Below are 16,110 nucleotides of genomic sequence, written 5' to 3'. Positions count from 1 at the left end.
CTCACTTCCAGCAGTGCTCCAGGGAGCTGTGGGGCTGCACCTTGAGCTTGTGGGGGCACAGCAGCTTGGCGAAGGCGCGGCGAAAGCTGTAATGGCACAGCGGGTAGAGGACGGGGTTGACCGCGGAGTTGGCCCACAGCAGCCAGAAGGAGGTCTCGTACCAGTAGTCGGGGACACAGCGGCCATGGCAGGCAGCTCGGATGATCATCAAGAGTGTGTACGGGGCCCAGCAGAGCCCAAAGATGCTCACGATGACAGCCAGCGACTTGGCCACCTTCTTGTCCCGAGACAGCCGGAAGCGCTGGGTGATACTCTGGGACACCATCTTCATGCGCTTCTCCAGCGACGCTGACGAGGGCTTGGAGCCCCTCTTGAGCGAGCGAGGCCGCTCCGCACCCCGTGAGGAGCTGCCCGAGCTGGAGGTGGGAGAGTCTGCGGTGCCCCCTCCGCTGCCCCCCAGCGCCGCCTCCCCTGCCTCGGTGCCAGGGGCCGCCTCGCCGACCCCGGGCCGGTACCTGTGCAGCGGCATGGCCTCCCCACGCCCCTTCTGCCAGCAGCCCCAGCAGCCGGGCGCGGCTGGCGGAGAGGGCTGGGCCTCCAGCGGGGGCTCTGGGCCGGCGGCCTCTCGGACCCCGTCCAGCCGGTCGCGGGTGCGCTTCTGGATGTTCAGGTAGATGCTGAGGTTGAAGAAGGTGACGCTGAGGAAGGGCGTGAAGAACTCGAGCGTGGAGGCCGTGATGAGGAAGTACCAGTTGTAGAAGAACTCGGCGTAGCAGTGGCCCTCGGGGATGGAGCTGCTGCCCGACAGGTACTCCCAGCTCAGGATGGCCGGCCCGTACAGCAGGAAGGCCAGCACCCACACCAGCACCATCTTCCACACCGCCTGCCGCGTGTCGCCCTGCTGGGCCCTGTAAGACACCTGCCAGGGGACACGATCGGTCAGGAGGGAAGGGGACCGAGCCCAGGCCCGTCGGCGGGCACCAGCTGCAGCCAGAATGCAGGACTGGGAGCTCCCTCTAGGCCTCTGTGCACCTGCAGGGATGCCTGTCCCCTGTCTCCTCTGCCCCGCTCCTGCCCCCTCCCCAGTGAATCCCGTCCCACTGTCCTAATGCCAGGCTGCAAGTTTGCCATCCCCCACTGTGGCTCCCCAAGGGTGCTTGTCACCGTCCCTGCCCCTGAAGAGCCTGCTGCACCAGGCTCCGCGGCACCTCTTGGATGCCGTCCGACTTCATCTTCACCAGCCCCCTCACTCTCCCCACTTCATTTCTCCGTGGCTCAGGGAGGGAAGGACAACCGGGGGATCCGCTGAGGGGCCGAGCTGCCGTTCGACCCAGGCCCGATGACCCGACCCATGCTCTTAGCACTCTGTCCCCCGGCTCTCTCTGCAGGACACGTGGCCTCTGAGCAGAGGGCCCCTGGGTGCCAGATAAAGCCATCAAGGAGAAGACAGAGGGCAAGGAGAGACCCCTGCCACGGTGCTGCCGGCCGCATGCCCATGTGGCACTGCCATGGGAAGCCCAGGCAGCCCAGGGCCCCAACTCCCAGTGGCCACTCACCCCAAGGGCAACTGTAGAGCCAGGAAGTGACGCCTGTCTTCCTGGATGCACACACTCAGACACACACGGAGACACACGCAGACACGCACAGAGACATACATGCAGACACACACAGACACACACGCAGACGTACACAAACATGCAGGCACACACATGCAGGCACACACACATGCAGACATGCATAGACACAGACACACAGACATATGCACACAGACACACATGCAGGCACACACATGCAGACACACACACACACATGCAGACAGACACAGACACACACGCAGACACACATGGTGGGGGGTGCCACCAAGGGCCTCTGGCTCAGATCCTCCCTCAGCTCCGAAGACGTCAGACTGTCCCAAAGAGGAGGCTGAAGTGACCTCCTTCCCTCAGAAGCTTCTGATGCCAGGTCCAGACGGTGCCTCCCACCTGTCCCGGGACCGGTCTACTGGCAGCCAATGGCTACTAAGGGGACAGCTGGCTGTACAGAGTGCTTGGTGCATCAGGTGTGAGGCTAGCAAGGACCAAACTCACCTGGCACACTGCCCACAACTCAGAAGTGGGCACCCCTGCCGGGTGCGTCCTGGGGCCACTCCTGACCACCTCCCCCTAGGAGTGAGCGTGGGCGCCCGCACCCCACACTCACAGCGCGGGTGACGGACAGGAACCGGTCGTAGCTAATGAGCACGATGTTGAAGACGGAGCATGTACATAGCAGATAGTCCAGCACCAGCCACAGCTTGCAGAGGCCCCGGCCGAAGGGCCAGCGGCCCGTCAGCACGTAGGGCACGTACAGCGGGATGCAGAAGGCTCCTGTGGGAGAGCGGGGCCACAGTGGGCCACGGGGGCCACGGGGGGCCACGGCTGGACCAAGGCCGGGGTCAGACCCCACAGGGCAAGCGCAGGCAGGACCTGGCATGGCCACCTTTTCTGGCAGCATCCTTCACCTTACCCACCCGGTCTCCTGGGCACACCCTCTGCCCTGGAACTGGCCTTTGACCCCTGCCCGGCTCCAGCCCCACTGGTGTCTTCTGGACTTGGGTGCAGGAGGGAAGCTCCTGGGTGGAGACCTCTGGGCACGGGCGCCCCTGATCCTGACTCTGTACTTCCCCAGCTTCTTTCTGCCCAGCTCTCCAGTCCCAAAGGGAGGAAGGAGAATTTCCGCCCTCTCCTCTGGCCCCCGGGACCCCAGCGCCTGTCCTGGCTTTGGACAGCCTTTCCTCTTCAGCTCAGAAACCAAGAAAGCCTTTTTCCTGACTCAAAGGACACTTGGCCACTGCCACGCCAGCCGCTCCCGCCGCCACGCCTGTCTCCCAGCGTCTGGCAGACGCACCTCGCAGCCCCAACAGGTGTCTGGTGCTCTGGCCCACTCTGCGCGCCCCGCCCCCCAGCCCGCAGCTGCTCACGGACACGTGAGAGCGCTCTCCTGACAGCATTTCCCCCACCCCACCCCGCCCTTCCTCGGCCCCCTCCCACAACAGCTCTAAAACCCCCATTCCATGTTCCCTCCCCCAAACCTTCCCCCAGCGCCCTGCAGCCTCCTGAGTCCGCTGCAGCCTTTGTTTGGCTACCGCAGGAGCCAGCGCTGCACGCGTGGCCGCTGCGCCTTGAGCCTCGCTGAGCGCCCGCCTGCTCCGGCCCCTTCCCCAGAAACATCACTCCCCAGTCCCCGCACCGCAGCGGGAGGCAAGGAACTTCGCCCGCGCCCACCGCCCCGCGAGTCCCCGGCGCCCCCTCCCCAGCCCGACTTCCCCTGCTGAGGCGGGTGCCCGTGCAAAAGGTACTGTAGCTCCCGCTGGCCTGGCGGGCTGGGCGCCCCAGGACTCGGACGGGGGCTGGGGGCTTTACCCACGAGGAAGTCGGAGATGGCGAGGTTGAGCAGAAAGAAGTTGTTCTGGGTGCGGAGGCTCGAGTCGGCCACGAAGGCGAGCATGACCAGCGCGTTGCCCAGCACAGTGGCCACAATGAGCAGCGCCATGAGCGCGGCCAGCACCGCGGTCCAGGCGGCGGAGAAGCCGCGCGCCCCGCCCGCCGCCGTCGCCGCCGCCTCTCCAGCCAGCGCCCCCGACGCGTTCAGCGACCCGTCGGGTGGCGGGCGCTCCATGGCCCCGCCGGCTCACGCGGCGCCGGGGCGCAGGACAGGGCGCGGACCTCCGGCTGGGCGGCTGGGAGGGGTCCCGGCCCGGGAGCCTGGTGTTTGCGGGCTTTCGGCCCGGCCGGGATCCCGGGGGGGTGCCCGGCGCATGGTCCGCGGGCGCCGAGGCCTGGGAGGGCAGCGCAGAGGGGCCCGGGCCAGACTCCAAGCCGAATGTGGTCAGCGGCACTACCGCTGCAGCCCGAGCGGAGCCGGAGCCCGAGCCTCTGCCGGAGCCTCTGTGCGCCCCGAGTGCAGCGCGCTGCCAAGTGCGCCCGGCGCCCAGTCCGCCGCCCCCCGCGCCCCGCGCCCGGCGCAGCGCCCCCGCCATTGGCTGCGGCCCTCGCCCCGCCCCCGTCCCGCCCCCGCCCCACCCGGCGCCGGCAGCACCACGGACAGCGCCGCGTGCCCGCCGGCCGCCGGAGCCCTGCCGGGTGCGCACGGCGGCTGGCGGGGAGCCCGGCCTGGGAGCGGCGGGGGCGGGGCTGGGGGCTCGCCCGCTGTCAGCCGGCCCGTGCGCGCCGGCCTGCCCCGTGCCCTCGGCTTCGGTGATCCCTGGCCGGCCCTCTTCCGGAGCCGGGATGCCTGTAGGGACCTGGAATGGTGGTGAGGGAAATACCTGCACCCGCGCTCAGGGGAACTTGCCCAGCGGGACCCCTCCTCATTCATCCTTGAAGCCAGCGGGTCTGAGGGAAGGAGCTTCTTAAAGAGAAAAATTGGGAGGGGTCTCTGAGATCCCGTGCTCTGGCCAGGGGTCCACTCTCCCCCATCTGCGTGGGACTCTGGGTCTCAGTCTCCCCGTGGGCAGGACTCAATGTAGGGTCCAGGGTGACCTACAAGGCGCAGACAGATGTGGAGTTACATAAGGAAAGATGGGGAGCCAGCGGACCCCGCCAGGAGGGGAGCGCGCCCACCCAGAGCTCTGAGGGGTCCCCAGGTTGAGGGAGAATGGTCAGCAGCTCGAAGCCCAGCTGCGACCCCCCTGGCGGACAGCACAGTGGGGTGGTCACTGCTGCATGGACAGAGGAGGTCACTGCGCTTGGGCGCAACCAAGCAGCGCCGCAGCAGCTGCGTTAGCGCCGGCGGCGGGGATGGAGAGGTGAAGGGAGGGAGCGCCCCTCCCCCCAGGCACGTTCAGCTAGGCAGGGTCAAGGACAGATTCAGCTGGAGACACTCACAGCCAGACAGACAGACACGCCCACAACACATACACAGACACCCACAGACCAAGGAAACAGCCACCCGCGTCAGTCTGGGGCCTCAATACGGCAGTTAGACACACACACATCAGACAGCAAGGGAGCAGCGCCGGAGGGAGAGGGGCAGGGACTCTCCACCCCGGTGCCAGCGCGCATCTGCCAGGCTGCGAGGACGATGCTGTGTCTGCGTGTGAGCTGGACCGCGAGGACAATGCTGTGTCTGCGTGAGCTGGGCTGCGAGGCTGGGACAGAGGCTGCAGACGAGACCCCAGGCGCTGGCACTGCTACACTCAGCAGTTTCTGATCCTGCAGGGCCACCCTTCCCACTGGCCTCAAGAGGTGCTTCAGAAACTTTGGGGAGTGGGGGGCTGGGCTCCCTCTACCCCCTCCTCAAAGCTGGTTGCAGGGAGGAGACCCCAGACCCTCGCCACGGTGGACCCATTATTCCACGACTTCTTGCAGCCTGTGCTGGGGGATGGGTGCGGGCTCCAGCTCACCTCCCAGAAGCCTTCTCGGAGTACCTGGCTGTACCCTTCCCATTTGCCAGCAGAGCCTGCTCCTCCTACCAGCTCCCCCAGCTGCCTTTTCACCACGCCTCAACGTGACTGGTTTAGCTCTGTGCCAGGACTGGGCACTGGGTGGTGAGACAAGCCAAGGCGAAGAGTTCCTGGGGTGCTCAGCGAGGGCTCTGGGCCCCGTCGCTCATCAAAGCCTCCCTGTGCCTTTGGTGCTGGGTCAAGGCTCACCGCGCCCCATGCTCCCTGTAGAGTGGACTCCACCAGGTCTGCTCCTCCCAACTACCAAGAGGCCGCTCTGGCTAATAGGGCTGTGTGCCCCGCACCCTTGCCCTGGGCTTAGGAGATGGAGTTGAATGGAGTTGGGGTGGGCTCTGGCTCTCTCACTCACTGGCTGGGAGACCCCTCCCCAGCCTTAGTGCCCATCTTGGGGAATATGTGCTGCTTACCCCCCAGGATGGAGGGCCAAGTACAGGGGGAGTCTGTGTCGTGGTGGCTCCTTTAAAGCCTGTTCCCCGTGCGGCTATCAGGAATCGAGCTTCCTTCCCCTGGTCATCTCTCACCCCACGCTGCTGGAGTGGGGGATGGGCTCCGTCAGACCAGGCTGAGACTCAGGGGAGTTCCTGAAAAGGGGTGATCTCTCTCTGTAAACCCAGACCTTCAGAAGGGGGGCCAGGGCTGGCCCAGAGGGTGAGGTCGGCGTGGCCCACGTGGTGAGAGCCCCCTCTCGGCACTGACATGCACGACCCTATTAGCCTGTTTGCCCTAAGAGGTGGGTAGGACCAGCGGGCCCTGTACAGAGCTGGACACCACCACCCAAGGTCATACAAGGGCAGGTGCCCCTCTTTAATGGCCACACTCCTGGCCAAGCCCTGAGGTCAAAGCCCCTGAGGTCAGCAAATGCATCAGCGCTTGGGGCCAAGTGTCCTCTAGGTCAGGCCCAGCCCAGCCAAGGCAATTCAGGGTGAATAAGGCAGGTGCCCATGTGGCTGTCCATGGGGCATCTTGCCCTGGGGGCAGCTACCCAAAGAGTGGGTATCCGGGGCCCAGGACAGTGGGGAACCCTGGGAAAGGCTGGCTGCGGGTTGAGGTAGAGGACAGGCCCTTACTCTCCATTCACCCAGACCCTCAAGTAGAGGAAGTGGCTTGGGGCTCCGTTTTCTCCGTTGTTGAAACAGCCGGCATGCTGGGTGTGTCCAGTCCCATTCGCACAGACCCTAACCAGCTGCCAACATCAGAGCCTGCAGCGCCTCACCCAGGAGAGTCACCCCCTGACTGAGTGAGCCGTCTGTCCATCCATCTACTCACACATCCTACTGAGCACCTGCTGAACGCAGGGCAGCCCGCTGCCGTTGCGACAGAGCGACGCCCTGTGTGGTCACAGGTATCCAGTGTGCAGGCTCTAGGTGCTGGCCAGGGCAGGAAGCAAGGCAGGGGACGGAGCATCGGGCCCAGGCTGGGAAGCTGCTCGGCTCTCTCTTCAAGAGGGAGCCTGCGGGGTGGGGTGTAGTGAGCTGCCAGCCCCCGGTGCAGTGCCTTGGGGTCTGCTGAGCTAGCGCTGAGTCGGAGGACACTTCTCCCCAGTGGGTGGGAAAGTGGCCCAGGTGAGACTCTCTGTGCATTCAGGGGCCGTGCCAATGTCCTGGAGGGCTGGCCAGGGCCCACAGGGACAGTGACCTGGTGGAGACTTCTGGCTTGGGGCTGGACCTGTGACTGTGGCCCAGCGTAAGGCCCTTGCATCACACGCCATCAACTACCAGGAAGCATCTATTGGGAAGAAGTGGTTTAGCAAGCTCCTGGTACGGGCTACCCAGCACTGGCATGAGGGGTCACGCTGGCATGCCGGGACCAGGACGGTGGACACGCACCTGCTCAGGTCGATCTGGCTACTGCCGCCTCCGAGTGTCCTCCCCGCAAGCCACACAGACCACACTAAGCCCCCAGTATGGCACATTTTCCAGAAGAAACCGCCACCTGGTGGCAGATTGACCACACTGGGCCCTTCTGTAAGGGACAGTCCTCACGTACCTGCTCAGGTGTGGACTTGACCCCTTGGCACAGAGGCCGCACCTCCATCTCGGCGCGTACGGGGTGTGGAGTCCCGCGCAGCCCGCCACAGCGTCCCGGAGGTCCTTGCTCCACGGACGCAGGACCAGCTTCCCAAGGGCACAGCCGCGGGCGCCGCCCAGCCGGATGCAGTCTGAGGAATGAGACGCGCAGAACCACATCTACGGGAAGGGCCGGAGCATCCCGGGCCCAGGGCACAGGCTGACCCACCGGGAAACTGTGCCTCCGCCCCTCTGGGTTCTGCAGGGTTAGAGGTCCCCTCCCCAAGGGGTACACTCACAGGGCACATGCGGAGTCTCACTGAACTGAGCTGCTGCTGCCTCCCGGGCGTTCTGAGCCCCCCAGGCCCAGGGAGTGTCAGACAGGAGCCATGATTCTGTCCAGGCCGGTTGTCCCCATCGGCAGGAGGAGGCAGGTCACACACGTGGAATTCAGGGCCCGTTGGCACCACGGTGCCCCCTGAACAACGGTTACTATGAAAGGGCTGTGCAGCTCCCCCAGCCTGAGGAAAATAGTAACCAGGGCTCAGACCCCAAAGGAATGAGGGTGTGGGTCATGTCCCAGGTGGACCCCGGCCCTGTGGAGGTGACAGCCAAGTGGTGTCTGCTGGAGAGTGGAGGGGGGAGAGGACGGACACCAGCTCAGCATCTCGGAGGATGGCGGTGACAGGAATGAGCTGGGGAGTCTGTGGGAGGAGCAGACCGGGGGACGATGGGTGCTCTGATTGGAGTGCGTCATGCTGGATACCAATTGGACATTCTGGGGGGGAGGTTGTCAGACCCCCCAGGTTTCAGCCCCAGCCCTGGGATCCGAGCCGGGCCCTCTTCCTTCTGGGTCTGGGGCCAGAGGACCTCTGGGCTGGAGATGCAACGTTGGGGTTGCCAGCGTCAGGCCAGCAGGACGCTGTCCATGCGCCCAGCGTGTCCTGTGTGTCCGGTGGTGCTGTCGTGGGGCAGCAGGCTCTGCCTCTGTGCTCTCACTGTGCTAAAAAAAAACCTTCCTTCTTCACCCAATTGCAGGCCCAGCACTGTGCCCGCAGAGCTTGCCCTGTGCGTGGGGACATGGCCCACTAATGAGAATAACGAGAGGAGCCAGGCGGCCAAGGCCAGCTGCCAGGCCACTGTCCTGCCCGTTACGGCCGAGGCACATCTCCAGAGGGCCAGCGCTGTGACCCCTCCAAAGGACCGATGTTTGTGTTCTGCAGCAGCCCATTTAAATAAGGAAATGCAGATTTTTCTTTTTTGGTTCCTTGTCCTTTTTTTTCTTTCCTGGTGACATTCTGAGCCAGCTCTGGGTGCATCCTGATGAGCTCCAGGCGCAGGTGTGATCAGAGTGGTTCCCAAGGCCACCAATGTGGACTAAAAGCCAAGTCTGATTTCCCTGCCTTTAGGGCCAGGGCTGAATTGGGCCCAGGGCCCAGGTGGCAGTAAGTCGAGAGAGGACAGGAGGACCATGGATACAGTTGCTGCGGTTTGGCTACAACTCACAGAGGCTTAAGGAATGGAGTGTTTGTTGTTTGTTGCCCACCGCTGGAAAATCCAGGAGGTAGGCTTCAGGCACAGCTGCATCCAGGAGCTCAGAAAACAGCTGCTTCTTTCCGGCTGTCTTTCCCCTGCGCTCGCCTCATCCCCAGCAGGGACTGTCTCCCTGAGATCTCTCTCTGCAGCTCCACTGCTCTCCTGTCTTTTCCTTCACCCCCCAGAAGAAAGAGGGACCTGCCAACAGCGACCACCCCAGAATGAGCCCTGTTTGTCTGACTCAAACAATCCTGGTGGCTGGCTTGAGCTCACAGCAGCGTGAGTTGCCGGTGGTAGGTCGATGTCATGTGCAGCATCCCTGTGGATGGCAGACGAAGAATGTTGGAGGAAGCATGTCAGGCAGATGGAGCCATGGTCGTCCCAGCAGCTTCCCCTGGGGGTCCCGTGGGGGGCCGCTGCCCTTCCCCCAGCAGTCTTTGTTGGCAGTGCTGAAGAGCCTGGACATGGTCCTGGGGCGGGGGGGGGGGCACTGAGAGCTCTATGGGAGACCCCCAGGGGAGGCCCCAAGCTCCCTGCCCTCTGCCTTGGTAGGGGTGGGGGTGGAGCCAATCTTTTGTTTGGACTCTTGGCCAGCACCTGGTCCATCGCTGGCTGCCATCTGCTGGCCCCGGAGCATGTCCCTGCCCTGAGCACTCTGCCCAGCGTCACCATTCGAGCAGCCTTCATCCTCCCAGCCTGACCACCCCCAGCCTCACCCTCCCGGCGGGTTCCCGTCCTGCTGGGCCCCTCCTGCTGTGCCCAGGGCGGTGGTCCTGATGACAGTGCTGATGAGTGAACTGGGACTGGTGACCCGTCCATTCTGCAGACGCAGGTCCACAGTCCCACCCTGACCTCATCAGGCCCCCAGCCTGGGTGGCCTGCACACTTCTTCTTATCCTCACCCAGGAACATTCTTCCATTTTTTGTTCAGATAGAGTGGGAGGGAGGGAGAGAGAGAGAGAGAGAGAAACATCGACGTGAAAGGGACACATCGAGTGGCTGCCACCCACACAACCCAGCCAGGGCCAGGGACAAACTGCAACCGAGGTGCGTGCCCTTAGCGGGAACCGAACCCGGGACTCTCTGGACCGCAGGCCGACGCTCTAACCGTGGAGCCACACTGGCCAGGGCCCAGCCTGCACACTTCTTCCCGGCACACACACCACTTACCCCAGCCCCACCCTTCAGGATCAGCCCCCCTGCCACCCTCCCCTCTCAGAAGCCCTGAGGGTTCCCCCAGGTCCCTGCAGTCTTGCCTGTGCCGTTCTATGCTGGGGCCCAGACAGCTGATGTGGTCGTGTATGTGAATGTGGGTGTCCCATCCCCTGGGCAAATGAGCAGCGCCCTGACCCAGAATGTCATCCTGAGCACCTCTTCCTCCGCAGGCAGCCTTGGGGAACACAGGGCTGGAATTAGGGGCCCACTCATGGAGCTGCTTCCTTCAGGAGGAGACAGCCTGGCCCCAACTCCAGCCTCTGCTCACTCCCAGCCCCCGGGGACTCAGGGCGGCTGCTCCAGGAGCTTGTGCCTGTCAGGAAATAAAGAACGAGCCACCATCTCCGTGCCGGGGCCGCGGGATCCAACTGATGAAGATGTCCCCCGGGCCTTGATGGAGGAAGGAGGGGTCCTGCATGAACCCCAGGAGCAGCGGGTTGTGTGTGTGCCTGTGTATGTCTGTCCACCTGTGTGTGCCTATGTATGTAGCATGTGGGTTTGGCTGTTCTCGTGTGTGTGTGTATCTGTGTGTCTGTGTGTGGTGTGTGTGTGTGTGTCTGTGTGTGAGTCTGTGTGTGAGTCTGTGTGTGTGTGTCTGTGTGGTGTGTGTGTCTGTGTGGTGTGTGTGTGTGTCTGTGTGCGTGTGTGTGTCTGTGGGTGTGAGTCTGTGTGTGTGTCTGTGTATTTGTGTCTGTGTGTGGTGTGTGTGTGTCTGTGTGTGTGTCTGTGTTTGGTGTGTGTGTCTGTGTCTGGTGTGTGTGGTGTGTGTGTGTCTGTGTCTGGTGTGTGTGTGTCTGTGTGTGTGTGTGTCTGTGTGTGGTGTGTGTGTGTCTGTGTGTGGTGTGTGTGTGTCTGTGTGTGTCTGTGTGTGGTGTGTGTGTGTGTGTGTGGTGTGTGTGTGTGTGTGTGTGTGTGTGTGTTGTGTGTGTGTTGTGTGTGTGTGGTGTGTTGTGTTGTGTGTGTGTGTGTGTGTCGTGTGTTGTGTGTGTGTGTGTGTGTGTGTGTGTGGTGTGGTGTGTGTGTGTCTGTGTGTGGTGTGTGTGTGTGTGGTGTGTGTGTGTCTGTATGTGGTGTGTGTGTCTGTGTGTGTGTCTGTGTCTGGTGTGTGTGTCTATGTGTGTATGTGTGGTGTGTGTGTCTGTGTGTCTGTGTGTGGTGTGTGTGTGGTGTGTGGTGTGTGTGTGTCTTTGTGTGGTGTGTGTGTGTGTGTGTGTGTCTGTGTGTCTGTGTGGTGTGTGTGTGTGGGTGTGTCTGTGTGTGGTGTGGGTATGAGTCTGTGGGTGTGCTTCTGACTCAGACCAGGGACGGGGGTTCCTGGAGGAAGCTGGTGCTTCCAGGTAGGGACAGGTCAGGTCAGAGAAACGTCCCCTCCCTCTGCGGTAGGACCAGTTCCTGGGTCAGGGCAGAGGTCAGGAGATTGCTCCGTGTCAGCCCCCTCCCCTAGGCCTGGGCACATGTACACATCCAGAGAGCTCAGGAGACCAGCCCCCCGGGCAGCCCCGGGATGCGTGGCCAAGGTGGGGTGGGAGCTCGGCCAGTGGAGGGCTGGGGTCAGGGGTGTGGCGGGGCTGGGGTGGCCTGCAGCAGCCCCTCGTTCAGTCTCGCCGGAGCTTGGCTCTGTGCACATCTCCCCTGGGCCTGGACACCCCGAGCCAGGCCGGGAGCCGGGACGCGGCTCTGGGTGCTGGTGAAGCACAGTGGCCTGCCAGCCCTCCGCCCAGACCAGAGCTCTGCCCTTCCACTGCCGCCGGGCGGCCACCTGTTTGCCCCGCGGCCCTGTGGGAGGGGGTGCCCGACCCTCCAATGGGACCCCCTACCCTGGCCCGGTCCTGCCCTCTCCTCACACCCCTGCCCGACCTGTCTGAGCCACCTGTCCCTGGCACTGCGTCACCCCGTCTTTTCTAACCTGGCTCTGCTGACTCAGGCAGAGCTGGGAACGCCCCAACAGGTAACGGGGTTCACGAGGAGGTTCTTCTCTTCTGAGCCACTCCCCTCTGGACAGCGGTGCGGCACTGGGTCAGCCACCTGGTGCAAACACCTGGGGCTTCTCGGAGTCCGTCCTTGAGTGATTCACCTGTGCCTTCTGGGGGTGGAGCCAGCTGGGCACACCTGATAGAGAGAGGAGGGGTCCAGACAGGGAACTGTCCTCCGCATGTGGGGAGAAGGGGGCACAGAAACCGTGGCCGGGCAGGGCGTGCCTCTGACGGTACCTGGCGGTGGATCTCCTGCCCCCCCGCCCCCCGCTGTCCCCCTCGTGGGGGGACATCCCATGGCTCTCTGCCCAGGATCAGATGCAGCTTGTGCCCCAGCCCAGGGCACGACTGCTCACTGCAAAGTGATGAGGTCAGCCTAGGGGTGGGGTCCCCGCTGGATTGGGGCTGTTCCCAGAAGACAGGGTGGATGCCGGGCAGAGCACCAGATGTTTGCTCCGGGGCCACTCCCGGGCCTCTGGCCCCCCAGCCCATCCCACGGGCTTCCTGTCCAGCAGCCTCACCGAGCCCGGGAACTGAAGCCCTCAGAGGCCTCTGAGCAGGCGCAGACCCACCGCAGGGCTGCCAGCTCCATCCCGGCCCTGGGTGGCCGCAGACCAGGCACTGCGCTCACTTCGGCGGGCTCCCGGGCATAGTTGAGCACCCACTGTGCGCAGCCTGGCTAGGAGCCGGGACGGTCACGTGTCCTTGAGGCCTGTGAGTGATTGGAGGTGCAGGGCTAGCTTTGTCTCTGGGGTGCCTTGGAGAGGACCCAGCCCCGAGGGTCCCCTGAGCCCCAGGCTGTGGGACTCCCAGCATACTGTCTTCCCTCGGCCGGGCAGTGCTGGCAAGCTGCCCACAGGAGGCCTCTGATCCGCCCTTCACCTCTTCCCCAGAACAAGCCGGGCCTGCTGGCCCGCCTGCTGCCCTACCTGGAGGGGGCAGAGCCACCCAGCTGGCCTGCAGCTCCTGAATCTCCTGTGAACCCCGAGTCCTGCACCGAACCTGCCTCGCTTGGGACAGCTGCAGAATTGGTGGCCCGGGGCACAGAGAGGGCCTGGGCCCTCCCTCAAGGTCGCTGAGCTCAGAACCCACCGGCCGCCCAAGCTGCAGCCCCAGTCCTGCCTGCTGGGCCCCTCACCCTCCACCGTGAGCCATGGCAGGTCTGGGATGCTGGCTGTCCCCTCCCCCCGCCCTGCCTTCCTCTCCCACGGATGGAATGAAATGATGGAAGGGCGGGCACGCCTGCCCCCAGATGCCCACTGTTTCCTACCCCATCCTCCAGAGGACGGTGCTCCTGCCAGGAATGGAAGTGGATCACACTGTCCCCCCGCACCCCCGCTGGCAGGAAGAGAAATGGATCACGCTGCCCTTTGCGCCCCTCCCCACTCCTCAGGCGTGTTTAAACTTTCCCCCTCCCACCCCCGTGCCTGGCAGCTCCCTGGCACTGGGGCTGGCCCGCAGCTCCGGGAAGTTAAATTTACTCCCAGCCCAGCTGTCTGTTCTCCTGCTCCCTCCCGCCCCACTGGTCCCGGTGCTCACCCACATGGGTCCAGAGCCCCAGGAAGAGGAGAGAGAGAGGAGCAGAGCCCCCTGCTCGCCCTGTGGCCCCCTGGGTCTGTGCCTGCTGGTGGCGGCACCGCCACCCCCACCTGCCCTGGGCAGGGCCGGCAGGGCCACAGGTGCTCAGCAGGTGCTGTGAGAGGGAACCAGGTGCCAGCACTCGGGACACAGCCAGGAAGACAGAAACCACAGCCCACCATGAGCGCTTCAGTGGCCTGGGACGGCTCCGAGGCTGCTGGGGCGTGAGGTAGGGGCCCAGGCTGTAGGTGTCGGGGACTGAGAGTTCTGCCTCGTGCCCGGCACCGCCCCTCTGCTCAGGCAGTGACTGTGCCCTCACACCTCTCGAGGTGTCCACAGCTCTGGGCCTGCCCTGGCCGAAGCTGGAGGACACCAAAGGCAGGCCCAGCCACAGGGCTCTGGGTGCTGTCAGGGGTCTGCACAGGTCCTCTGACCATGTGCACCCAGGGTCTTCTTCTGCGGGTCCCCTGTTGTATTAGGGCTGGTGGTGCATTTGGCTAAAATGCTGCTGTTGCACCAAGAGCAGTATGGGATGAAGTCCTGGCCAATGAGATGTCAGCAGCAGTACCTGGTGTAGCTTGAGTGACAGACCCTCCAAGGGTGCCAACTCACCTGGTGGGGCAGCACCTCTGTCCTTGTTCTTTCCCTCCCTTCTTCTTCCTGGTCGAATGTACATGTGATGGCTGGAGCACAAGCAGCCATATTGGGCCATGAGGTGACAATGAGAATGGAAGCCAGCGCTAGAAGTGTGACACAATAATGTAGGAACTGGGTCCCAGATGGTCCCAGATGATCCTCTCTGCCCCGTAGTTCTAACTAATTCTAAAGGACAGGCAGCCAAGTTGGCCCAAATGTCCCCACAGCAAGACGGATGGCCATTCCAGCCTCCTACAATACATTCCATAGAAAAGTTCCCAGTTTTAATAAATCCTGAGTCTCCAGCAGGCCCTTCTGAATCCGAGAGGCTCCCACATACACCAGAGTGTGCAGGGTCCTGGGAAGCCCTGCTCTGAAGGGGGACACTAATTGGCTTTGTTTAAACAGCTTTCCCAGACCCACTTGACCATGGACCCTTTTCTTCCAGCAACACCTAATAACAGCCAGAAAGGCCTTGGGGTTGCATGGCATCTGGTTTGGGAAACCTCAGAGTGACCGCAGCATTTCACTGGGGCAATGCACTGGGAGGTGTGCAGCTGGTGTGGGCACGCAGGAAGTGGGCACACAGCCCTGGCTGGTTTGCCTCAGCAGTTGGAGCATCAGCGTGCGGTCCAGAGAGACCAGGGTTCGGTTCCTGCTAGGGGCGCGTACCTCAGTTGCGGTTTGTCCCTGGCCCTAGTTGGGTCGTGCGGGTGGCAGCCACTCGATGTGTCCCTTTCACGTCAATGTTTCTCTCTCTCTTTGTCTCTCTCCCTCCCACTCTATCTGAACCAAAAATGGAAAGGTGTCCTCAGGTGAGGATAAAAAAGAAAGTGGGCACACAGAAAACGGGCACACAGAAAGCGCTCAGTAAGTGCTCAGGCTACTTACTGCAGGAGCTGGAAGTGGTCAAGGAAGCTCCGCCCCTCACTCCTGCTTACTCTGGGCGTGGCCTCTGCCCCACCCTCTCTCTGCTCCTGTGGGTCCTGACTCCTGCCTGCTCCTTCCTGGCCAGGTTGGTCTCCTGGAGGCCAGGCTGCAGCCTGAGGAAGTTAAGAGGTAAAAAGCTGCAGAATTTAACCGGCCCAGATTGCTCAGGTCCCAAAGCCATGGGAGAATAAATGAAAATGCCCTTTGAGGCTGCTACTGATAACTTGTCTCTCTTCAGGTGGTGGGTCAACACTAAAAATACTCTCTTCTGACGGCAGGGCGCGGAGCACGTTGCAAAGTTGCGTGGGAAGGAACAGTTTGGGCCACGTGAGGGCCAGCACCAAGCCACAGTGGCCACCACCTCGTGGCCGCCTGGGCTGCATCCAGGAAAAGGATCCCCCAGCGAGCCACAGAGGGAGGGGGTGGGGGCGGCAGGGAGAGGGGCAGGCCTCAGGCCAGGCTCCCCAGGGCAAAGCTGGTCAGCAATGCTGGGCCCCAGCATTCTTGACTGCCCAGCCCTGTGGGAGCTCATGAGGCAGCTCTGGTCACAGACAGAGATAAGAGATCAGCCCAGGCCCAGAGACCTGCTGGGGAGGTCAGAGTGGAGTCAGTGGGCTGTGGGCAGGGCTGGCACCGCTGACCTGCTCTGCTGTGTGGCCCTGGGCAGGCTGCTCCACTCTCTGAGCCTCAGTTTCCCCATCTGAAGTGGGGGGCAGTTGCCTCTGTTCAGTCCCCTTGAGGACCCTGTCCATGACTGTGCTTCCTGGGGCAAAACCAGGGCATGTGTCCCACG

The 16,110-nt window shown here is 63.2% G+C and overlaps 1 protein-coding gene across 2 annotated transcripts; it reads right to left on the bottom strand.

Annotated features, from left to right (window-relative positions):
* On the bottom strand, positions 1 to 3,660 carry HRH3 (histamine receptor H3). 2 transcript variants are annotated; one of them, XM_036245457.1, is made up of 4 exons: positions 3,402 to 3,657; positions 2,200 to 2,366; positions 516 to 919; positions 2 to 86 (listed from the first exon to the last, which is right to left on the bottom strand). In XM_036245457.1, the coding sequence occupies exons 1-4, from the start codon at positions 3,655 to 3,657 to the stop codon at positions 2 to 4; spliced, it is 912 nt and encodes a 303-aa protein (XP_036101350.1). The 2 variants fall into 2 exon arrangements, with proteins under 2 accessions (XP_036101349.1, XP_036101350.1); XM_036245456.1 differs by having other exon boundaries at positions 1 to 919; positions 3,402 to 3,660.
* Positions 3,661 to 16,110: the final 12,450 nt, after the last annotated feature.

This window comes from Molossus molossus, unplaced genomic scaffold (assembly GCF_014108415.1).
Source record: "Molossus molossus isolate mMolMol1 unplaced genomic scaffold, mMolMol1.p scaffold_m16_p_6, whole genome shotgun sequence".
In the NCBI taxonomy this organism is placed as follows: Eukaryota; Metazoa; Chordata; class Mammalia; order Chiroptera; family Molossidae; genus Molossus; species Molossus molossus.
This window is presented reverse-complemented; position numbering and strand designations above follow the sequence as displayed.